The 26,671-nt window shown below is 40.7% G+C and overlaps 1 protein-coding gene across 1 annotated transcript in view; it reads left to right on the top strand.

Annotated features, from left to right (window-relative positions):
* LOC126147586 (uncharacterized) overlaps positions 1–23,134 on the top strand; it is a 29,305-nt gene extending 6,171 nt beyond the window's left edge. Inside the window, exon 2 of the mRNA XM_049915704.1 lies at positions 20,641–23,134. Within this exon, the coding sequence (XP_049771661.1) occupies positions 20,691–22,772 (2,082 nt within the window). The 5' untranslated portion in view covers positions 20,641–20,690 and the 3' untranslated portion in view covers positions 22,773–23,134. The remainder of the gene's footprint in view (positions 1–20,640) is intronic.
* Positions 23,135–26,671: the final 3,537 nt, after the last annotated feature.

Raw genomic sequence — 26,671 nt, 5'->3', positions numbered from 1 at the left:
CAGTTCTGCCACCGGGCACAAGAGAAATTACGGGACGATGACAGATTTTTTGCACGCGTTCTATTTAGCGACGAAGCGTCATTCACCAACAGCGGTAACGTAAACCGGCATAATATGCATTATTGGACAACGGAAAATCCACGCTGGTTGCGACAAGTGGAACATCAGCGACCTTGGCGGGTTTATGTATGGTGCGGCATTATGGGAGGAAGGATAATTGGTCCCCATTTTATCGATGACAATGTAAATGGGGCAATGTATGTTGATTTAATGTTCTACCGATGTTACTACAAGATGTTTCACTGCATGACAGAATGGCGATGTACTCCCAACATGATGGATGTCGGGCACATAGCACGCGTGCGGTTGAAGCGGTATTGAATAATATATTTCATGACAGGTGGATTGGTCGTCGAAGCACCATAGCATGGCCCGCCCGTTCACCGGGTCTGACGTCCCCGGATTTCTTTCTCTGGGGAAAGTTGAGGGATATTTGCTATCGTGATCAAACGACAACGTCTGACAACATGCGTCAACGCATTGTCAAAGCATGTGCGAACATTACGGAAGGCGAACTACTCGCTGTTGAGAGGAATGTCGTTACACGAATTGCCAAATGCATTGAGGTTGATGGACATTATTTTGAGCATTTATTGCATTAATGTGGTATTTACAGGTAATCACGTTGTAACAACATGCGTTCTCAGAAATGAGAAGCTCACAAAGGTACATGTATCACATTGGAACAACCGAAATAAAATGTTCAAACGTACCTACGTTCTGTATTTTAATTTAAAAAATCTACCTGTTACCAACTGTTCGTCTAAAATTGTGAACCATATGTTTGTGACTATTACAGCGCCATCTATCACAAAGCGAAAAAAGTGGTCCAACTAAAACATTCATATTTCTTTAGGTACTGCACGAATATGTAATTAAAAATGGGGGTTCCTATTTAAAAAAAACCGCAGTTGATATCCGCTTGACCTGTGGCAGCGCCATCTAGCGGGCGAACCATAGCGCCATCTGGTTTCCCCCTTCAAGCTAGAAAAGTTCCGTTATTTGTAGTTCTTTCGTTTGACGCTTATTTCGTGAGATATTTGGCCCGGTCACGATCAATGGATCACCCTGTAGAACAATAGTGCTACCCTTTCTTGACTACTGTTCGAGTCTATGAGACCCCATCGGGTCGGATTAAAGGAAGACACAGAAGCAGTCCAGAGGCGTGTTGCTAGATTTGTTACCAGTAGGTTCGATCAGCACGCAAGTATTACATAGAGGCCTCGTGAACTAAGGAGAATTCCTGGAGGAAAGGCGACGTTCTCCTGCCGCCAATGCACGTTTCGCGTTAGGTTCAAAAATGGTTGAAATGGCTCTGAGCACTATGGGACTTAACTTCTGAGGTCATCACTCCCGTAGAACTTAGAACTACTTAAACCTAACTAACCTAAGGACATCACACACATCCATGCCCGAGGCAGGATTCGAACCTGCGACCGTAGCGGTCGAGCGGCTCCCGACAGTAGCGCCTAGAACCGCTGGCCACTCCGGCCGGCTTCGCGTTAGGACCACGAAGATAAGATGAACAGCAAAGGAAGTGGCTGGTATCATCCGCCACGCACATTACGCTGGCTTGCGGATTGTGTATGTGTATGTAGATGTAGATTATTATTATTATTATTACTTTCTACAGACACATAATTTGTTGTAGCGAGTATTTGGTGGAAGATTAGGGGAAAGAAACAGACGAGTTTCGAACGGAACCCGAGTAGACGTCTATCCCACCCTAAAATCACTGCTGGAGGGCTAGTGGTTTACAACAGGCACATGAAACACTGAACCACGATTTCTCGAAAACGCGTGAGAAGCGCATCGTACTTGAGCATCATTTGCTACACCTAAGAACACAATCCTTCGAAGAATGAGTGAAATAACCAGCACCTTCGGTGTATGCTTCCACTATAAGACGGAGAACTCGCTTTCGGGGTGACTGCGGTTCGAATACCCTTCGTGCCATCATGAGGTCGGCTTTATACAGTGTCCATAAATCACATCAGGGGAAAGAAAGTTCGCAACTGATTTGTTGTTTCTTCTTGGTCAATTCGAGTTTCCTTTGTAAAGATTTCCTCGTTGGTAGATCGTTAAAATAAAATTATACGTACGTATTAATATAGGCAACGAATTTCCGGTATGAGTCGACGATCATCATGAGGATTTTATGATCAAAACCGTATAGATAGCTCGAAAATTGTCATTATTTCGGCATCTGTCATCATCAGATATAAAGAAACTTTGTACTTACAGAACGAGATAAGGTATAGATTTTAATATTTACGCTGAATCTTGTTTCGAGGCTTGAAAGTTTTTGACACCTGATCACCAAAAACGCCTACGCGTCGTAATGTAAAGGGTGTCCAAAATGTTCCTGTTTCAGTGCGTTCCTATAGCATATATGCAACCCAGCGCGACTCCAATGTGGGCATGTGATTACCGACATGGAGGCAAGGGGTTAGTGTGGTCGTCTAACGGAATCTCTTGTATCGCCCCTTATAAATGAAAACATTTTATTTACAGAGCTAGAGGGTTCTCCCCGTAAATTCATACATACCTAGTGATGTGCTAACATTGCCCGCTGTTATTTGAAAACCTAGCGAATCTGTATGAACAGCAGTACGAAAAATAACACAGGAAGTGGATGTTTACACTGTTTATAAATATCCTATAATCTGACTGCAAAACTGCATGATATAGCGGTAAACTATGTGGCAAAACTTAGGAAGAAGCTGTCTGACTTATGAATGCAGCCTCTCTGATTTAGACATTATCTCTAAGCTTTTATGTCACTAAAAGCGAAAGAAGATTTGGCGTTATAAAGTCCAGTCAACGTCGAAGTCACTAGTCACAGAGCACAACCTCGCACTGTACGGGAATAAATAATGAAATCTGCTTGGTCAAGATTTAGCGCCCAGTCCCGTCGGCGTCAGAATCATTACAGACGAAGCACAGGCAGTTCCCTTCCTCACCCTTCCCAAAACCAGCTTGCGCACCGTCACTGACAATTCCGTCATCGACGGGACATTAAACCGCAATATTCCTTCATTTCACATTGGGGATGGAAATCGCCAGTGTTCCTTTTTAAAGGAACCCTCCCAGTATTCCATTAGAGAAATCGAGGAAAACCCAAATTAGATGGGGATCTAAATCGCCGCCCTCCAGAGTCGGGCGACGAATTCAAACGCGCCAAACTCCTCCTGAGGATTATCCACGTGAATGACGTCCAACATGCCGATCATCCCATAAGTGAAATACATGTTGCCATGGCATATCAGAAGAAATAACACGTTTCGTTTACCATAAGGATATAACTATTATAAATCTTTGTGCAACATATCTCAAGCATTTTTTTTATATATTGAGCAAAAGCAAAGAGTGTTGTCTACAGTGAAATACTCCTACCGAACAGGCCTCGGAAGGCCCAACGGTACCGACCGACCGCCGTGTCATCCTCATACAGTAGGCGACACTGGATATGGAGGGGCATGTGTTCAGTACTCTGCTCGTGACGAGAGCCGCTACTTCCCAATCAAGTAGCTCCTCAATTCGCCTCACAAGGGCTGAGTGCACCTGCTAGCCAACAGCACTCAGGAGACCTGCACTGAGGCAAGGCCGTTGGCACATCAACGGCGAAATACTATCTGTAAAATGCTGTACAAATGTACAGTCACATCTTGAAAATATTTCAAAAATGGTGCAAAGATGGACAAGTTGCTTTCGGCGTTTGGGAATGTATAACTGAGCACTTCACAAAACGAAAAAATTCATCTTCATCTGATACAATGTCAAGGCACCTTGCCACGGTTAGTGTGGCTCCCCCTGTCGAAGGTTCAAGTCCTCCCTCGGGCATTGGTGTGAGTGTTGTCCTTAGTGGAAATTAGTTTAAGTTCGATTACGTAGTGTGTAAGCCTAGGGACCGATGACCTCAGCAGTTTGGTCCCATAGGATCTTACCACAAATTTCCAGATTTTATGAGTATAACAATTTGTACAAATATGAAATGGAACGATTACGTAGGTTCGCTAGTAGGCAAAGCGGATGACAGATTTCAGTTAGTTTGTCAGATGTGGAGAACATCCTTATAAAAATAAAATAAAATAAAAAAAAACAAATTTTCATATATATATGCTCCTGCCACCTCTAACCCCTTTGATCATCCACTACACTGCAATACTTCCTCATGTCCCTTGCATTTCCCCTCCTGCGGATACGAGTGCCCTCTGGTGTTAGCCTTAATTGTACGTTGCTGCCACAACAGTAATGCCCGCACTACTTTCGTCCTTGCATTCAGTACTGAGCACTACTGTCTTGGATTTCTTTTTCCATCAGTGTTAGTTGTACAACATTGATATGCTGCAGTAGGCTTACAGATGAAGAGTCAGCTGTATGCAACTCGTGTATTGGTTCACTTATTGCAGGGGAAGCCAAGAATTTGGCTCTGCACAAGTGGTGTAGCGCTCAGCCTCACTGCACGCCTCCCCCACCACCAAACCATGCAGTCTGTGTGCGAGCTGCCAGAAGAGGGGTAAACAGCAAATGCGCTGCATTTATATAGCAGCGCAGTCACACTGCATACAACTTGGTTTTTATTTCACATTTCTCAACATTATGTTGACAAACAGTATTATTTGATTGTTATTTCACAGATTTTCTCACTCAGGTTGCTGCATAATTGTGACTTATTTAATTTCATAATCGAAACAGTTCTTTCTCAATACTACGTCGATCGAAATATTGCAACACCAACGCAACCCTATTATGGAGACGTGCAAACTCTATCTGAGGAAACTGATGTCTTTGAGAGTTTTAATGTAAAATGATTTGTCATTAAAACGGGAATTACGTTGCAGGTCAACCAGTTACGTCTGCTTATGCACAAGGTCGCTTTCAAATGACGCGGCAAAAGGTCTCAAAAACAGCTCGAAAACGAATGCGAGCTTGGCAGTGTCCTCAGAATGTTTAGGAAACTATCCTTGTAATTCTTTCAAGGCCATAATGAATTCTTCTGTCTTCGCATTTTCTTTAATGACAGTGAGCTTAGGTAACTAGACTCTGTTTTTGAGACTGTGTTCCTTCTGCAACGCGATTTTCTTTTTAAATGCTTCCACATCAAATAGGTAAGAAGTTATTTCTCACGTTGCAGTGTCTTACTGTGGACAGTGTGTAGTCAAGTCCACTTAAGGAGTGAGGTCTGCAATCCGGAATCCATTTAGGATGTTTTAAGTTTCGTTCCTGCAGTCTTTATGTTACATGCTAAATTTAGTACAAAATGCCTTGTTTTATATACCCTACTGGAACCGTAAATTTTACGAGGATTTGGTAATCTAACGTTAATGAAACTACGTTATGCTGAGCTTTACAAGCAGCGACAGCAACCACATCACAGCAATTTGATGTTTGTCTCGTTACTCGTTTTTTTGTTTTGCACATTTTTGTGCAGGCTTTTCCAATGTGGTAAATGTACTGTAACGGAAATAAAAGTAACTGGGCTAACAGAATGAATAAATCACACCTACATCGTTGGTCTGCAACAAACCACCGGAGGCCGCGTGTCCTTTGTACGAAAATACGCAGCAAAGATGCGAAATTTTGTCGGTAGTTTTCATCCCCCCCACCATCCCCCACCCCCACCCTCACCACCCGTATTCTGTTTAAGCGCCGAACTTCATACAGCGCAAAAGTCACATTTTTGGAACAAAGAACTCATGTGCTGAGAACCGTATAAGAGTTCTTGTTCCCACGACTGGACTTGTGCTTTCTGTCATCTTAAAAATGAACGGGAGGGGCACTCCTGTTGCATACAGGTGTCTCAACACACGAACTAGGATAAATATGTACAATTTGTACACGAATATCCTGTTTTCGAATTCGGACAACAGTAGAATGATTAGCAGCTGAGAGCTACCTCTTACATAAAAAAAGTTTGTAATGGATGCGTCTTGTCTTACTTACCTTAACGGCCATTCCCTCACCGTTCCATAAATCTACGCCGTGGACTGTAATCTCGTTTTGTCCTTGTAAATGTATGTATCTTTCTGCACGGTGTCCTCAGGCAACAAACGAGCTACGAAAACATGGAGCATGCGAATGAAACCCTAATTTGGACTGGAAGATCGTCAAAACTTTTCTCGTCATCTGGGAGAGACTGAGTAGGCGGGGCTGAGCCACTGAGGTGGGAAACACGTTATGTTTATGAAGCCGGTAAGTAATTTAATCAAGAAGATTAGAAAGGTGAAATTGGATAATCCTGGGAGGAAACAGGATCATTCTCTCATTTCCGTGAGGATTTACCTCGTTTTTCTCGGATAACACCCAGTTACCACATTAAAAAAGTTGGTGGAATCATAGCTAAAGCCTTAATTGGGCACAAGACACTAGTTTAACATCCAGATAAATCTCGTCCATCCTCTACGCTATTAGAAAATTCTGAACATACTTCTGCCATCAATGAAACCATTCCTTTTAGAAACTTCACGACTGTAATGTAATCAAAAATGGCTACATAAATGACAACGCCCCACTACTGGAGCTATCCATCAGGGATTGCACTCGATATGTGTCCGAATTTCGATTGTTTGACGCTGTTAGTACTTTACACTTTCAAGTAACTTGAATGCTTCCGGACAAGCAACGTACCAGTCGTCTACTGTGCCTTGTTTAAATGTTTCTCAGCTTAAAGTGAGCTCAGTTACTCACCTCATACATGGAATACATGCAAATGAACGAGTGCAACCATAATGGTCGCACCTGTCCATACTTACATTTTTCCATCATTCTCGTTTTCATTTGACTGTCCCTTATAGTTACCGTTGTCTCGTGCTGTGAATTAGTTCATTTATTGTTGCAAAGCGAATAATAAAATAAATTTCTGGTCTGTTGTGGGAACTACCTGAAATTCGGAGAGAAGGCATTTTCAAGACATTTGCAAGCGCATGTGACACATAGTCTCAATTTTATCATCGTAGACGTGTATGGTACAATCTACAGGGTTTACGGGTAGTGGGTGGACTAAGAGAGGAAAACTTTGATACTTTCGTTTCGCGTGCTACAACGTCCACAATATTGTGTCACATGTTAATGCTAGTAATTATAAAGATGTAATTATTAATAGTTTATATAGACAGTATCATAACCTGAAGAAATAGTGATAATAGGAATTAGAATGATAATAGTAATTACAATATGGGACTGTGGTGTGGAGCAACAATGGCCATGAGCAAGACAGACACAACACTACAAGCATATAACCTGCGAAAGAACGGAGGAAACCGTTAAATCAAATGCGTAACTTTGAGGGGCTAGATCTTTGATTTCTACCCGCCACTGGTTACTGATTCTTCGCAATTTACGTTTGGTGCAGTCTCACGCGGCATTTAAGAAAAATTAGAAGCGACGTTTCTCACAATCCAATATTCTCACGTATATGCGCTCTCCTTATGTTTCTTTTCCTCCTCCTCCTCAATTACGTCACACTTCATCATTCATTTCATTTAACAATTTCCTTCGTTCTCTGCAGGTTCTATTTTTGTACTGTTGAGTCTGTCTTGTTAATGGCCACTGTTGCTCCACTCCACAATTCCATAAGAGAGCGTACCCAGGGTCTGAGCTCTGAGCCTGATGTTTATTACCGCATGATGGGGTAAAATGAAATTTTCTGAATAAACGTACAATTGTGTTTCGGTCACAAAACTAAGTTATTTTTAAAAGATAATTACGATTATCATTGTTTCGTAATATTGTGATACTGATTACGTAAGCTACTAATAATTATATCTTTTTTTAAATACTAGCATTAACATGCGACACAATATTGTGGAGGTTATAGCATGTGAAACGAATATACGAAAGTTTTCCTCCCATAGTCCACCCTCTACACACACACACACACACACACACACACACACATACATACACACACACACACACATTATACATTGTACCATGCATCTATGACATTAAAATTGATGCTTCATGTCACATATGCTTAAACATCTCATGAAAATGACGTCGTAGACCATAATTTATTTTATTATTCGCTGCGCAACAATAACTGAAGAAATGGACAGCACAACACGGTAGCAACAGTAAGGGACAGTCGAACGAATATGAGACAAATGGAAAAAAAAGTAAACTTTTTATTATTTCCAAAGTAATCGGTGTAACTGTTAATACATTTATACCACTGTGAGGCAAGTCGGTCATTGCCTTCATGGAAAAATATTTGCGACTGCATATGGACCCATGATTGTACCCAGGCATCTCGTCGTCCGAAGTAGGTCAATGGCCAAGAGTGTCTTTCTTCAGGGCACAAAAATATGGAAGTCGAATGGGAAGACGTTGGGACTGTATAGAGGATGTGTAAGGGCTTTCCAGCGAAACTCCTGCAGTGTAGTCGGAACAACATTGATAACATGTGGGTTGTTTTCATTTGACTTCCCTTACGTGTAAAGGCTACTACAGTGTTGCAGGGCGTATTGTTATTATTAAATACTATTATTATTAGTGGCAGGTCAGGCTGAATGCTTCCAATTTCTACCAATTCAGAAGTAAGAAGTCCAGCAATCAAGTGATTCAGAAAAATTTTAACTTTTTTTTATTTTAAATGGGAGTTCAGGGTGTGAAGCAAGTATCGCAAGGGTCAGGATTGATAGAGAAGCATGTTTTGTAACAAGTGCCTATTCTCTATGTCAGTGGTTACCAGTATTTCTGAACCTATTATCTCTGAGTGCATTGAGATATTAGGTAGTCCCCTTCCCTCTCTCGTCCCCTTACCCATAACCCTACCAACATCAACATTAGCGCCTAAGTCAACTAGAATGGCAAAGAATTTTCTTTGTACACTTTCATTTTTTAAATGACGGAAGATAAATTGTATTTATTTGATATGGGGGATTTACTAAACCACGAACTAATGAGTCAACGAGACAATTTGTACTGCTTATTTCTAACAACGTTTTGTATATAATGATGAAGCAATTCGCAGTGCATCTCGAGTGCTACCTACATTTCCTTCTCAGAAAAGAAAGCAAGCTATCCACAATGAGGGATGACACTTGTTACAAAACAAGCTTCTGCTTGATGTCAGTTGCTTCGCCCACACATTGAATCCCCATTTGAAACATACCAAGTTAAAATGTGTGCACTATAGTTACGCCTATTGTTTGCCAATCACTCGAATGTCGTCTTCATACTTCTGAACTGACAGACATTGGAAGACATCAGATTAGCAGTTATGTCTGACGACTGACACTAATGACGATAATAATAATACAGTGTTGGTCCTAAAGCAGTGTGGTAGCCAGCACATGGTTTACTGTCTTGTTGTGCTGTCAATCAGTTCAAAAATCAAATCGCTCTGAGCACTATGGGACTTAACGTCTGAGGTCATCAGTCCCCTAGAACTTAGAACTACTTAAACCTAACTAACCTAAGGACATCACACACATCCATGCCCGAGGCAGGATTCGAACCTGCGACCGTAGAGGTAGCGCGGTTCCAGTCTGAAGCGCCTAGCCGGCCGGCATCAATCAGTTCGTTTATTGTAGCAAAGTGAATGATGAAGCAATTTGTGTTCTATAGCGGGAATCACTTACAGCGAAGAGAAGGATAAGGCATTTTCATAAGTATTTAAGGGTATATGATGCACATGCCCCAATTTTACAGTCATAGAAGCAAGGTACAATGTGCAAAGTATGTGTGTAGCGGGTGGACTACGTGAGGAAGATGTTGTCTATACATTCGCTTCACAAGCTGTAATCAAGATATTGTCACACATTTATGCTAATACTCGTATTCCAAAAAAAGTAATCATTGGTAACTTCCGCTATCAGTGTTTTCACCTTACGAGATAGCGTTAACAGTAATGATCTTTCAAAAATAATTTAGTTTCGTGAGCAAAACACTATTGAACTTTTCGTTTTCACCCCTCAGAAAATTTCATTTACCCCTCAGGCGGTAAAAACGCTCAGGTTGGGAACCATTTCTGACAGCAGCACTCGCAATGCATTGAGAATTTCTTTATCATACAGTATGAGAAAAAGCAATTAGAAACAAACAGAACCAGCTGTCTCATTTACTCATTAGATTGTGGTTTAATAAAACATCAAAAAATTTATTTATGTGTGGTCATTTTAAAACTAGAAGTCTTCATATAAAATTCTTTTTCATTTTAATGTTTATTCAGGCACTAATATAGATGATGGGGAGAAAGAAGGGGGGAGAGTGTTCTGGCTAATATCTGAATGTACTCAGTGATAAGGGTCTCATAAAGGATGGTAAGCACTGATGTAGGAGTATGAAGGATGCAGCTCTGATTGTTAATATCCATCACTTTTTCTGACTTCCTTCACACTGAAACCGAACTGATATGTTTGTTGTAGCAAGAAAGGATGCGAGTTCACTTTTTAAAGATCATTAACTCCAAAGAAAGGCGGGAGTGAGAGAGGGGGTGGTGGCCGGGATGGCAGCTGCCCTCCACACTGTCCTTCGCTTGTTGCGCCCTTGTTTCCATTCCTCCTTTTAGTACACTGTCGTTACACTTAATATTAATGTTCATGAGACTAACTCCATTGGCGAATGTCTCCTATATTCTGACGTAACGCCACTGGCCTTATTACGTAGGGACTTCAGAAAGTAAGTTACACATGTCGTCCCACGCCGAGACCATTGCGCAATAGGACTGGTGCGTTGTCAGATTAGAGTACATGTTCCGGGTTTCCTGCAGACATTGTTTTGCCGCGGCACGGATGACAGGCGCATCTCAGTGTGCCAGCAAAATGGTGCGACAGCTGTAAACGTACTCCAAAGTAGAAGTACGCGAGACAGTACGATTTTTATGAACAAAACATGTGAGTTACACACAGATTCGTCGTGAGATTCTGGCAAGGTATGGAGCATGCCAGCAATTTGACCGCTGCCACACCACTGGTATTGATCACGAAGTCCATATCTTGCACAGTTCGATTTCCATGTTTTAGACAAGCCGAAAGAATACCTGGGGAAAAGAAGTTTTGTGGGCGTTCGTTTACACAGCGGTTCTCGAATGTCTCTGTGATCAAGAAGCGTATTTCTCCCGAAGAAGAACTGAAGGATTAGCAGAACGTTGTCTACAGGGATTATGTTGAAAATTAGTATGACATACTTGTGTCTCTTTGAAGTGCAGTGCAGAATTAAATAAAAGTTACTCGACCTGCCGTAATAATGTACATTTTAGCTCTGAGCACTATGGAACTTAACATCTATGGTCATCAGTCCCCTAGAACTTAGCACTATTTGAACCTAACTAACCTAAGGACATCACACAACACCCAGTCATCACGAGGCAGAGAAAATCCCTGACCACGCCGGGAATCGAACCCGGGAACCCGGGCGTGGGAAATGTACATATTACTTTTTTAAAGTCCCCTCATATTATTACTCTTCTTCTCCTCCTAGTCAGCATCGTTTTTGACGATGAGAGGCAGAGAGAGAGAGAGAAGAGAGAGAGAGAGAGAGATGAAAGTTTTGTTGAGCTAAAATCAGTTTACATCGCATTCTGAATATGAGTGCGACACAGACAGGAAATGGTAGAATAAATTGGAAAAACGGAACTAAATATGGCTGGTTGCTACCATTTTATGGTTGAAATCGTCACGGAGTTTAGTACCCATCATGAGAAGAAATAACGTTTTCTCGAAACGTAAACATCTCCTACACACTGACAGTACATTCATGGGATGGTAAACCCTAAATTCCTTCCTTTTTATTTTTTACGCTGCGACAGTACGCTTGGTTCCCTAATAGTTCTCTGTTTGGCCAGTATTCGTTATTTATTATTATACCGAAATAAGAAATCAATATCTTCTTTGAAATGGGGAGATGCATTTCTCCTTATACATATTGGGGAACTCGCAAAGAGAGGAAATATCGGAATATAATGCTTGTTCCTGTTTGAGATGGAATACAAGAAACGCCCAGAATTGTACTACATATGGCAGCCAAGACAATGGTGCCAGCGGTGTTACGCGATGTTTAGTTGGCACCGTATATCATATTCTGCTTTACTAGCAGGCATGACACACACATGCGGAACATTTCCAAGTGATTTTCTCAAGATGGAATGAAAATTGTATTTGCACCAGTATAGATAGGATGATTGCGTGATGATGTTAAAACTTTCAAGGATGATAGAGAAGGGTAAATGTATCAATTTGAGGGAAGGGACTCTAGTCTGATAACGACTGAGGTGCAACTTTTAAGCGAAAATCCTTCTGAGACCTCTGTCAGTGGAATACACATACCTGTACCGTTGTTGCTTAGACTGTAGGGTGGCCAACTTTCAGAGGTTGAAGTATAGACCAAAGCAAGCAAAAACATGCAGTAAATATGACTTAAAAAATTCATATCATATGAGTTATGGCCACTTTTTCAGCAGAAGAGATGTATTTCACAGCAACGAAGATGAACAAGAGTAGTAGTGCACTGCCAGAACAGTTCTACGAAAAAACCTTCAAGACAGTGACCTTTGGAGTCATGTTACAGTTGAGCTTTCAAATACCACGTTCAGGCTTGTTATATTTCACTGATTTCAGCATCTGCACTTAATTGTCTCCAATGCTATTCCAGCAATTATGACATCGCGGCGCATGACAAAGTCAAGGAGGGAAGAGGAGGGAATGGAAGCGGAGAGGAGGAGAGGAGAGGGAAGGATCCTCTCGCTCCCCCCCCCCCGCCCCTCCGTTCCTGCTATTTTCATGAAGCACCCCCTGTCCCTGGTGCTCCTACTCTGAAGCCAAATATGGTTAAGTATCTGAATTGCTGAAAAATTTGTGACCTGCATTACTGGCTTCCAAAAATTAGTTTAAGGACTGGCTCACCAGTGACATTGGTAACATTGATTTGGAGCTATAAATCATTCGCCATGGAATACTGAACTAGTAGCTAACATATTTCTGTATAAATAATTAAAAACCAACATTTGCTTGTAAAATATAAATAACAAGATAGGAATTCGTACTTGTTGACCTTGAGTATTATCTTGAATACTATTCTACAGACCCAGAAAACGTGAAGTAACAGCAAGTCCTGTTTCACATCCCAATTCCTCTTGTCACCAGCAGATGCTGCACTGAAAATATGAATGTAGTGCGATCTTTGGACTACCCCAATAGATGGTTCAGCTGTTAAAGTCGTCCTTGCTTCGTTGCTGTACCATGAATAAGTAGTTCTCACTGTTACTGACAGATGGCTCGACAGTAGAAAACATAACGGAGTCATAAACTACTCATTTTCCACAGTTAAGATGTTGCGATATTCGTCAATGTTTACAAAATATGTCTTGCAGCACACAAAAAGTGCAATGTCTGCACCGAGTATCCAGGACTTAGTTGAGGTTAATACCTGAAAAAACGCCTTAAGACTCAAATCAGTTAATTAGATGTCACGTTACAGTAAGAATACGTCTGTAACGTAAAAGAAAGTGTGAGTCAGTTTCCACATATACACATATTCGTCCCTAAATTCAAAAGTAATTTACTCCCAATGCAAGATTTTGACGCCTAATAATAGTTGCCATTTGAGAATGTAGGCCTAATAATTCGATGTCGTAAAACTAACCTGACCAGGCCTATAACTGCAGGAAAAATACGCTTTAGCTAAAAACTATTGCTCTAAGCACGCAAATAGACAGTCTGAACGAAACTAATTAGGCCTAGTCACAACACACCCTCAAATTAGAAATATCCTCATTTCGATTGTTCTTATGCTCCATTTTAGGAGGGACAAAGATAAAACATCATATTATTCCCTAAAAACAATAGAAACGATGCTACTGAATGCCAGTTATTGCTATTATTACAAATGACACACGCGTGCTGAAGGCTATGTGCAACGATAGCAGCTTGCAGTCAAACCTGCGGTGCTAAAAGACAACAGAGTCGCAAATTAATTATTTTCCACATTTAACGTATTGAAAAATTCTGGAAGTCTACAGAATACGTAAGCAGGCAAAGTCAATTAATATGACGTCACATATGTCTTCAATTTAAAAGAAAGCACAGGTTAATTTCCATGTATACAAAAGTGCACCCAATGAACGCTTAAATTTCTAAAGTATGTACCCCAATGGCAGATTTCACTGTCTAATATATGCTGACGTTGTAGAAGCTACGTCTAATAATTCAGTACCATAAAACTGCCCTTAGTAGGCTCATAACTGCAGAAAAATATGTGTTAGCTAAAAAATACTACGCTAAGCACACATATAGACAGACTGAATGCAAATAATTGGGGATATTCTTGATGTAATTAACAACACGTCCTCAAAGAATACATTCCATTATTTAAATTGCTCTCAAGCACCATTTTAGGAGGGATATAGATAGTGCACTAGAAATAATATAAACGATGTTATTCATTGCCAGTTATTGCCATTATTACAAATAATACTGGCCAACTAAAGGCTATGCATAATAACAGCAGTTGGCAGTCAGAAGTCTCCTAAAAAGCTTTATAGATCGTATATTTCCTATAAAATTGCTGACGATGTTCAAATAAATACGTCAGCAGCACGAAAAAATCGATTTCATATTGCAGGGGACCAAAATACGAAGACAGTGTATAAACTGTGTGCAGTTGGATGTCTAGTAACTATGGCTTGCGAAAAGAAAAACCTGTGAGCAACTACACCACCACACATTTATCCTAATATAATCAAAATCGCTACGAAAATTCGATTTTGTGCACCTTGCAAGAACAACGAGCCACCAAAACACGCCTAACGCAAGACATTGTATGACCAGCTTCCATTGTTATAATTACTAAACAAATACCACAACAACTATCAAAGTAGTGTTATTTTTTATAATGTATACGTAGATGTGGAAGTTATGGTGTTCTAAAATTTAGTGAATCACAACCGAAAATGCGGTAAGAGTTCCTACAAAGTCATGATGCTGCCTCAGCTGAAATATATGCTTAATGTCAAGCCCTCAACCACATCGTTCATGTTAGGACTTCCAATAGGGAAAACCTAACAAAATGGCTGTAAATATTATGAGGTATGTTACCTCAACATTGCAGTGGGACAGCATGGCAGTGCAGAGAAGAATATATTGATGGTGTAATACATGGAAAACGGAGATGGAATAAAGTGATTACAGGAGCAGTATCGGTGAGGCATATCCAATAATTGACGGAGTGACGTAATTATATTCCGTAACAGAGTAGCTGAAAAAAAGGTACAAATCGCTGCGTACATACCTACACAGTCTTGCACAGGAATCAAACACACGATCCATTATGCAGCGGTCTCTAGCCTGGTAGTACCATGTTCTTTAGCCAAGGAAAACATAAAAATTCCCCATTCTCACAATAACTTTGCTTACTCTTGGGCTTATCGTTTAACACATAAATGTACTTTGTAGGTTTTTCTCTACAATTGCAAGTCATCTACGTTAAACAGGCATCCCCAGCAGATTTATTGTTTAGTGTATCCCAAGGTGTCATGCGTGTTGCATAAGGGACAGAAAAGAAAATCGGAAATGTAGACCCTCGAAGTTATATAGGGTGTCGCTACACTTTTATCTATCTAACTTCACCTACTTTTCAAGGTCATGCAACTACCCACATGCCATACACATAGATAACTGTAATTGGGAGACTTTTTAGGATTTTTCCTGGATAGCGAATAAAAAAGCATAATATATTCTGAAAATTTACTCATTCTTGCGTGAACATTCACACAAAACCTCACTCTATACTTTTATTTGGTGTAGTTTTAATAACATACAGCTTAATTTTTAACTTATAATTTAAGTCTACATTGGACTATTCTAATCCTTTCCCCAGCCAGTAACTTGACTGGTACGTAGGAGGTATGTTCTTGCATTCCAATATATATCTAAGCTTTTCCTGTAAACTACCTCTTTTATGGCTTTGACAATTAGCTCTGTTCATTCCAGTAGTCCTAGTCGAGAGCATTCGGGATTTTAATTTTACCTCTTATTTCCTGCAGAGCACTATTGTTATAGCACTCCACATATTCCTGAGCGTACGCGACCACCTCTTCTGCTGCATAATCGTATGGAATTTCTGTATACAACTTCATTTTTACAACTTTTGCTAATGAGTCGCCATTAAATGTTGTTATTCCATTGGTTTTAAGTTTTGAAAATGGTTTTTCTGTTGCCAGGTGCGCAATATCCAGTCTGGCAAATTTAGATATACATTTAGGAGCTTTATAAAAAGATTTCTCGCGTGTTCTTTAATGCAGTAAACATGCTCCAGTCCATCATTTTCGGCCAGGACTCCAACATATGGCCAGTTACCAGTGCTATTAACAGTAAAATGCTGATTTTTATATTCCTCATCCGTTGCCAGATTTCGCCATACACTGTGTTAAAAACAATATGTAAGCCTTACCTGCAAGTCTTCAGTAGCTTTCGCTTTTACCAATTGCAGTTTATATTCTTTCTTCATGGCAGTTGTCTTCTCCAAATACTCCAGTTTTCGTTTTTTGGATTCGATCTCTTCCATTTCTAATTTTCTTTTTCGTACATGCACCACAGTAACGGCACTTAAAAGACGTAATTTCTGTAGTGGGGAATGGTTTAAGTCTGTGCAATATACTTACTCTTTTCCTTAGGACTTGTGGGATAACATTGTTTGTGGGTGCCAGTCCTAATTCGGCTGTATCTATATCTGATGGTATCCTGGAGAACAAAGTCCTGAATTGAAAGAAATATGTTTCCTTTGCTTTAATGTAGCACTTCTGTGTAATACTCCATGTTGTCATTGTTGGAGTCAGTGTTAAGAATCTCCACATAGTTTACAGGTAGATAATGAAAACTGCATACAGGAAGAAAAACTTATGCTTCTTGCAAATAACAGGAATGCAGAGGGGGAGAGGCGATAGGGCACTCCCCTCCCCTCTGTTCCCCTCCCCTCGCCGCCTTGACCTTGGCAGATGGCAGAATGTCATGATTCCTGGAGTGGCCTTGCAGATAAGAAAGTGCTGATGCTGATATCAGCGAAATATTACAAGGACACTTGCCTGAGTATGGTAGTTGAAAGCTCAGCTGCAATAAGTCTCCAGACTTTATTTGAAGCTTATTTCATACCCGTAATAGGATGTAGTAAGGTCGTTTACTGGACTTTTTCTTATTTTGGACCACACTAAATCCTCCAAAAGTATGAAAAGCAAAGAGCTACCAGTAGAAGAGACGTCTTTTATGGTACCGAAAATGTGCAAGTGCTCATCAGTCTTCAGGTATGTATTTTAGAGATCATATGTACTGGACGTATCTTTCGTGTTTTCATCGGTACTTTCTCCTCTGAAACTTGCCTACCCTAAAATCTTAGCAGCAACAGTACTGGTAGGTATAGTCCACTGTAAGAGGTACTGTAACAATTTTCGCTTATAACTCCGCTTATAACTCCGTCTTTTACAGACCAGTGTTTCTTGCATCAAATTGATACGTTTCTCCATCGTGCCAGAAAATTTGTAATATAATCACGAAATTACCTTGTGCAGTGCAATTATGGATTTTTTTGTATTCCATCCCAAATATCAACAAGCCTCGTATCACGGTATTTCCTCTTACCCCCTACTATCGTGTCGGACGCCCTTTTCCCCAGTGTAGTGCCGCAGTTTGATGTGGCACGGACTCGACAAGTCGGTGGAAGTCCCCTGCAGAAATACTGAACCATGCTGTCCCTACAGCCGTCCACAATTGCGATGGTGTTGCCGGAGCAGGAGTTTGTCCACAAACTGACTTCTCGATTATGTTCCATTAATGTCCTATGGAATTCATGTCGGCCGATTTGGGTGGCCAAATCATTCGCTCGAATTGTCCAGAATGTTCTTCAAATCAGCCGCGAACAACTGGGGACCAGTGACATGTTGCATTCTGTAACGGAACTTATTAAATGCTTTACTTTACCAAAGTATGCGATACCCTCCAAATTCAACCAGTTTAACGAGTATTTATGATTATAGAAAAGTTATTGTGTATTAACAATGATTGCATAACATGTCTCCATAAACAGTCAACCCATTAAATTATAATGAATAACTGACCCACACGAAAGTTAATATCACTTGATCACTGATACAGCAAATGTCATAATGTAAAAACACTAAGTTCATCTTAAATAATTAATATGAAGTACGAAAAATAGTGGCCAACTTACGTAATTTGGATCTTCTTAAATAAAAATCACCCAGTGAAACCTATTTGTTCACTAGGACCTTTTTCACTCAGTATTCACGTAAACACTCTTATTTTAGACGAAAACCAATGTAATTGTTAATAATTCATGTTATTTACTTATTTATGCAAATTAGCGGAGGCTGAATGTCACTTTGATAAAGTGTATGTGTGTTATTGTTCGAGATGGATAAACATTGCAAAGAATATGTAAAAGAAGTGCTACTTTGTGTTGTGTCATTGTCTTTGGTGGACAGTGGAATTAAGATGGCCACCAGAGTAATAAATATTTGAACTTTAAATATTTGTTGGTTTCGCTGATTATTTATCATCAAAAGCACATCAAAAACACGGGACCTCATCTTTTTACCCCTACACAACCAGATTTAGAGCCAGCATTAGCATCGAGACACAGCAGCGATCCAGCAAGCAGCAGCGATTACCACAATGCATTTTAATGGCGCCAACCTAACATCAAGTACTAACAAGCTCCGTAAATGGGAGTGAAATAGTGCGATTATAGCAATATCTACGATTAGGCGACCATTATAATTCCCATCCATAAAATATGATTGTCGTTTGGTAATATGAAGTCCATGAGTGGCTGAAATGGTTTCCAGGTAGTCGAACATAATCATTTGCGGTTAAGATCGGTTAATTTGGACCAGAGGACTCAGTCCATTCCTTGTAAACACAGTCCACACCTTTGGGGGGCCACCAACAGCTTGCACAGTGTCTTGCTGGCAACTTGGGACCATGGCTTCGCGGGATCTGCGTCACACTCGAACCCTAGTATCAGGTCTTACGAACCGAAATCGGTACACATCTGTCGAGGCCACGATTTTCAAGTCGTCTGGCGACCAACCAAGACGGTTACGAACCGAGGAGAGGCGCTCCAGTTGATGTGCTGTTAGCAAAGGCAATCGCATCGTTACTATAGCCAATTAACGCGAAATTCGCCACACTGTCCTAAAGGAGATATTCGACGTACATCCCACATTGATTTTGCGGTTATTTCACATATGTTGCTTGCCTGTTAGAGCTGACAACTCTACGAAGACGCCGCTACTCTCGGTCGTTAAGTGAAGGCCGTCGGCCACTGCGTTGTCTGCGGTGAGAGATAATACCTGAAATTTTCTATTTTCAGCACATTCTTGACACTGTGTTTCTCGGAATATTGAATTCCATAACGACTTCTGAAATGGAATGTCCCATGCATCTGGCTCCAACTATCATGCTGCTTTCAATGTCTGTTACTCCAGTTGTAGAGCCATAATGACGTTGGAAACCTGGCACGTGGGTCACCTAAGTACAAATGACAATTCCTCCAATGCAATTCCCTTTAATACATTGTGCACGTTATGCTACCGTCGTGTGTATATGTGCATATCGCTATCCCATGACTTTTTGCCACCTCGGTTTTCAGTGCCATAGGCAAACAGCAATTTTCATCACATTTCTAAATTACTTCTCGGTTTCTTTATTGCTTGCTCGGTGTACAGATTAAATAATATCAGGCATAGGGGATAATCCAGTCACACTCCTTTGTTAGCTAGTGCGCCCATTTCGTGTCCTTCGACTCTCATCGCTCCAATCTTGGTTTCTATATAAGTTGTGAGTAACCTTACAATCACTGTAGTTCATCCACGTTATTTTCAGAATTTCAAAGAATGGTCTCGAGACAACACTGCCAAAAACTTTCTTTAATCTACGAATGCTATGAAAATAAGCTTTGTTTTCTTTGATCTACCTTTTAAGGCAAGCCGTGTGTGTTCCTACATTCCTTGGAACCCAAGCTGTTCTTCCATGGGGTTGGCTTCTACTAGTTTTTCTATGCATCTGTAAATAATGCCTACTTTTATTTTTCAGCCATTCATTGTCAGTCAGCTTTTTTTGGAGTTTGAATTATTTATTTGATCTTCAAGTCTGGGATTATTTCGCTTGTATTTGCAGATAGTTTTGAACTGGTTGGCTCTCTCAAGGATCTCAGCTACTGTGAGGGAATGTCGTCTACTCCAGGCCCTTTGTTTTGATTAGTTGTTTCAGTGCTGTTAACTAATCTGAAACGCTGGGTAATATGCACAACCTCCACGTGTAGGAAAATCAGTTGCTAACAGGCGTTTATCATATAAGTATCCATTGGAAATCAATAATACTGATGGCTAAAAGCCAACAAACGCCTAGAATTAATAAAGAATGGGTAGAAACAAGGTTTGGTACGAACCAGGCTATAATAGTTGTGTACTATATAAATAGCAGATTAGACTAAATTTCATAAAACTTTGTTGTACGAAAATTGCGAAAGAGATACATATAACAGAACTGATACTACAACTGGTAGTTATAAAATCTGTGAAAAAAAACCATAAAAATTAAAAACATTTTATGTTCTGCTTTTCAGGGTACCTGAGAGCATTCCAAGCTAGAGGGCTGGAAGCAATACATTAGTAGATGGAAATCTGCTCTGACAACATGTTCTTGCTGAACTGGATGAGCATCCAGAACCTGTGGCTGTCACAGACGATGGGAACAGCATCGGAGAAAAGCTGCCATCCAGCGTACCAGCTGCTGAGTGGACTTGGAATTCCTGCCTTGGGTCAGGCATCTTCGCCACAGCGCCAGCAGCCACCAACGGCCGCCAGCAGTTTCCCCTCCATCGAGGACGAGGAAGCGCGCCACGCTCCTCTGAATGACGTCACTGGAGGAGCCTCACCTGCCAGCAGCGAAGTCCGTGCCACCATCTCCATATTCCACGAGCCAATCCCGAGAGATGATGCCAACCTCTCAGCGTATGTGTCTCGAAAAATGTCAGTGGACACAAGCTCAGATAACATTGCTCCACAAGCGGAGCCCTCCTTTCAGAATACAACAGCTCACGGGAGGCAGCCATATGCTTTTCCTTCCACCTCATCTTTTGGTCCTTATGGAGCACACGGTAGCCATCAGTCTTTGGGATCAGTGCAGCCACGCCCAGCGTCTCTTAACGCGGTCGGCGACGTTTCAGATAACTGTCCAGAATATGAGGGGTCAACTGACCCGCCTATGCCCAAGGGCAACCAAGATGTATCAAGCCACACAGACTCAGATTCAGAGCTTGACGATTCTGACGACGGCGACGGCGACGGCGACACCCCTGTGGAGCCATCTAAGCAGGGACGGCCTGGCTCACCCATCCGACGTCCGACCTACACTCATTTGTCGGACGTTTCTAATGATTCAGTAGATGATTCAGATGGGAAAAAACAATCAACAGCTTCATGCCCTAAACCTTGGAAACGGATTGAGAATGCATATGTACAAGCCTTACCCCCTTACAGCTCTTTGCTTGCAAATCAGCTCCTCCTCATAAATGAAAGACCCGGTAGCGTTTCTACTGCAATGCTGGAAGAGTGCCTTTTCAGTATATTGATTCAGGCACTGCCGAAGACCAGGTTGTTGAAACTCTTGTCGAAATGGCAGGCTCGGCTAAGTGACAATATTCCGAATTTTAAATCGGAAAAGGCTTCATTCCTTGGGCTTCATGTCTCGAACGCCACACAGAACTCTGTCACGCAACAGTTCGGAAACATCGATGTAGGTAGAGGGCAATCTGTGGACAGAGAAGCAACTCGCAATAAACAGCATCACAGAAGTGACAACAATGAATATGAAATGGTTGATCTTACTCCTGATGACGAGAAGAAAGTGGCAGGAGCCCAGGACGAAAAGCAGCAGGTAGCTGAGCAGTCGTCACCGCTTGGGGAGCAGCAATTTCAGCAGAATTCCATCATCCAGCCACACATCGAGCAGATGCAGCCTGGAGATCATCCAGCGATGCATTCGCTACCAGACGATCCTCCACCAATGGGCGCTGAGGCTTGCACACCTGCTGTCCAGCTGCCAGCCCCGCTGGCACAGGAGTTTGTGTTACCAATTCATCTCAATGAAGCAGGTATACAGTCAGCCGCATTGTCAGAAGAGGCAGCCGTAGCACTCTCACCACAGTCTCCCATGCAGCTCTGTTCAGCCCAACCATTCTCCCATGTCCAGGACTGCACCACAGAGGAACCAGCTGAAAATCGACCAGGGCCTGTGGCTCCATCTGCAGAGCTGTCATCTTCCTCACATGATCATCCCATGGAGCCAATTTTTGGGGCTGAACCATCTGCGCTGCTGCCAGCTTCTGTAGCTGAACATTCATCCCCAATGGAATCAGAGCCCGAGCCATCTGCGCTGCTCCCGGCATCTCTGCCTGAACATTCACCCCCAATGGAATCAGAGCCACTACTGGGGACATCTCAAAGCGTGGTAGCGTCCTCCTCCTGCCAGGTCCCTGCACAACAAGATGCACGCAAAGCACATGCCGGGTTCTTCGAGAGGAGGAGCAGGGAACCGTGGGACCACAAAGGACTTCTTAGGTTTGTGGCGCGCCACGCTTTTACCTTACCTCACCATGTGTGGGCTGAACGTAAAGAGGGGCAGCCCAGGCGGAGTATGCGCATTGCCATGAAGAAACAAGTCAACACCTATTTCCCACGTGAGAGACTGTCTTGAAAGTCAGCATCTAATAAGAGAATCGGCTCATGCTGAACTAGCATGGGCGCAGAAATCTGAAATAATATCTTTGTCTGTAGCATATAATCGAGGTAATATGTGTGTTTTGATGAGGAGGTGTAAACATTTATTGAGGAAGCTGAAGGTATTTATACTTAATGTTTCTAGTTCAGTGGTGGACAGGTAAATGTGTAATAGCCATAATATATGTGAAGATCTGTGTAAAATAATTTTGTCATTGTTGGTTTCTAAGCTTATATTGTAGCAGTTGTAATTGTGTTGCTCACTTGGTAATTTGAAAAAAAAAAAGAAAAAGGAATAAGATTTAACGTATCACGCTTTTCATAACGTAGTATGCTGCTCAGAATATTATATTTTTAAAATGTATTACAATTTTAATGAGATATAAGATTATATATATATATATGTATGTATGTATGTATGTCAGTATTTATGTACTCTACTGTGTTTAATTTATAATAAATGTTTCTATGTCGTGAAATTGTTCTCTGGACCTCATCGCAAACGACAACTAGTTCCGGTTTGATGACCGCTACTTTGGTTGCACATGTTGAGTTTATGTCTGTATAGTTTACCATCATTTGTTTTAACCATTACTGATCTCAGAGGATTTGCTGGTCTTACAACTTCTCCTCCTTTTCAATTTCCATGACAAACTATATTCAAGGTTTGTCACGTGCTAGTCGAGAATTTTCAGATATTGTATATTTACGTAATATCTCTGCTAATATCCCTTATTTTCCAATTCTCGAATAAGTTGCTGTGGTTTTATAGCCTGTGGACGGAATGTTTCTAGTGTATATTCTAGTTTTTCTTGAAAATGATCTCTGGTTCATGACCCCAAGTGTATATCTTGTTGCGTGTTTCGGTAACTGAGAAGTGTTTGTTTTATCTACTGAAAATTTTGACAGTTAACTTTTTAGTTAACTTTTTAGTAGACTTAGAACATCATCCAGTTTCAGCGCCTCAGGTATTGGCTCTGAGCGCTATGGGACTTAACTGCTGTGGTCATCAGTCCCCTTGAACTTAGAACTACTTAAACCTAACTAACCTAAGGACATCACACACATCTATGCCCGAGGCAGGATTCGAACCTGCGACCGTGGCGGTCGCGCGGTTCCAGACTGTAGCGCCTAGAACCGCTCAGCCACTCCGGCCGGCGCCTCAGGTATTCCAAGCAAACTGATCTAGTTACCTAATTTTTTCAAAACTTTTTTAATGGTACTGTTTGCCATGTAATAAAATTCAGACAAGCCAGAGTAACTGTCCACTATCAATAAATTTTCTTTATTCCTAAATAAAATAAATCTGCAGAAATTATTTGTCCTGGATAACTTGGCATTGATTTCACTGCAATGGACTCATGCGTTTCTTTTCTTGAATACAGGTGACATATGTTTCATGTTGATACATAATTCTTGATGTGTTGTGTCATATTTCTCGAGTATCATATTTTCTAGCTCTCCTGCAACAACTTTCTATGTCAAGGTGTCCTTCATGGATCCATTTCATTTTTCTTTGAATTAAATTTGATAACGTAATTATCTTTTGGAATTTGAAGAAAACTCCTTCAGCATAGTTAATAATTTCTTTAAAGGTCCAAACATGACAGTTCTTGTGTAGCTTCCTTCAGTTAAGTCAGGAATTTTTCACTGATAGGTGAAACCGTCAATACATCTAGTTCTTCCACTTCTGCTTTAGCTTCTGGGTTCTTGCAGTCTCCAATTATGATGTCTGATATCGGTATATATGACCCTTCAGTATAAATTACCTTACGAGAAAGACAAAATTTCAAAAATTATGCGTTTTAGTCTTGCAGGTACACCTTCGAATAATTTTTTAAAATTTGTCTCCAGTTGTCTGTAGTCAGTTTCAGTTATCAACTCTTGCCATTAATACAGTCATGAAATTTCTTGACTGAGTATTTAATTGCCATGGCCCACTTTTCTGTTTGTGGAGATAAGTGTTGTGCTTGGGACAACGACTTTGTAGCATATGCGGCTGGCTGTTTACCCTGCAGCAGGAGAGTTCCTATGGCTCTTTGGCTGGCATCAGCAGATAAATTCACAGCTTCACTATAACAATGAAGCACTGGCGGTATTGTGAGACATGCTTTTATTTTGGTAAATGCTTGCTGTTTTGCCAAATCCCATTTCCACTCAGTTTCTTTCGTTAGCAACTACTGCAATAGGTCTATCACTACATAAGAATTTAATACGTATTTAGGTAAGTAATACACAATACCTAATAGATATTGGTGCTGCTATTTATTTCGAACAGTTTGAAGTTGTTAATGACATTTACTTTACCAGAATGAAGTCCATCCCCTGCGAAAACGTGTCATATGAATTTTGTTTCCTTCACACCAAATTCACATTGTCTTTAGTTAGTTTAATGCCCAGATTTTTCAGTCTCTGTATAACTTGTTTTGTTACTTCATTAAGTGTTTATATGTTCCTGCATTAATCAAACTATCGTCTATAAAACATGCTACATTCTTGATCATTTAGGACTCTAGATATGACTTGTTGGAAAACCTCTGGAACATAAGCTAAGCCAATTGGTGATCATGTGCAACACAACCTGCCCACTGTGTGCAAAATGTTAAGTATTTAGTTATTTCTGCCACTGATTTGCCAGAGTCCTTTCGCACAGTCTAAAAGTATCAAATATTTCGCTCCTCTCACTATCCTACTAATTTCTGCCAGTGTTTTTATTGGATTGTGTCGTCCAAGAGTAATTACATTTAGTTCTCTTGGATCCAAGCAAATACGAAGTTTCTCATCTCGTATATGACTATCATACGTGAAGCAGCAGGCACAGCATCTTTCATAGGCTTGATTACTCCAATTTCAACCATTATCTCAAGTTCATCTCGTATTTGGTACAGATCTAAGTCGTACACGAAATCTTTTACACATCCCAAGCGTGAAAAATATAATGCATCTGGAATGTAAACTCCTAGCACGCTTACTCTTATCTGTTATACTCTTTTTATCAGATTCAGTTTTGAACACGTTTCTCGTCCCAAAATTATCTGAAAATCAGACTCCACCACCAAAAACTTCACATTTTCCAGCCTATTCCCAATCTTACAGAAGGTACTGGCTTCTCCCACAACATTTACTCTGCCTGTATTATAGATAAGTAGCTTTTTATCACTGAATTTCACATTGTGGCACCTTCTTCGTTTCTTTTTCTTCTGGCTATGACATTACATTGCGCACCTGTGACATGTTCAGCTTTTATGCGTATATTGTTTGTAAAAATTACAGTTTCACATCAGTTTTTGTCAAAACTGTTATCATTTCTCAGGGCATTTATAAATATTTTCAACTCTTTATTGGAAGGTTGAATTTCGTAGAGGGTGACTTTTTTTTTGCTGTCTTTATTTTACCTTTACCTTTCCTTACAAAATATCCCCCCGTGCTAAAGAGGAGCATATTCGCCATTGTTGCGCTCCAACAAGAGCATTTTTCAGTTGGTTCATTCTTTTCCCTGTGCGTCAGGGTGTGCTGTTTATATAAAACGAATTCTGTAGGTCAGTAAAGTTTTGATAGTTTATTTATATACTTAGACACATTTATATACTTTGACACATATAAACAACAATACGTAGGCATAATATAAGGTTAAAAGAAAACAATCTCCTATCCAATGCAAACAATCTCCTATCCAATGCAAGTTCACTTTACACTACGTTACATAAAAATGCCAAGCATTTTTAGACTACACCTACACTAAAAAAATGCAGAGTTTGATTCGTAAGTACAAAGCATTTCGCACAACAAAATAAATTTTGCAAGGAACTTGTGAGCCGCCAAATGGCACTGTCATATAATTTGCAGGTCAAGACAGCCTGTATAGGCGTGAAGTGC

The sequence above is a fragment of the Schistocerca cancellata genome, chromosome 2 (assembly GCF_023864275.1).
Source record: "Schistocerca cancellata isolate TAMUIC-IGC-003103 chromosome 2, iqSchCanc2.1, whole genome shotgun sequence".
In the NCBI taxonomy this organism is placed as follows: Eukaryota; Metazoa; Arthropoda; class Insecta; order Orthoptera; family Acrididae; genus Schistocerca; species Schistocerca cancellata.
Note: the sequence above shows the minus strand (reverse complement) of the source record. Positions and strands in the feature narration are given on the sequence as shown.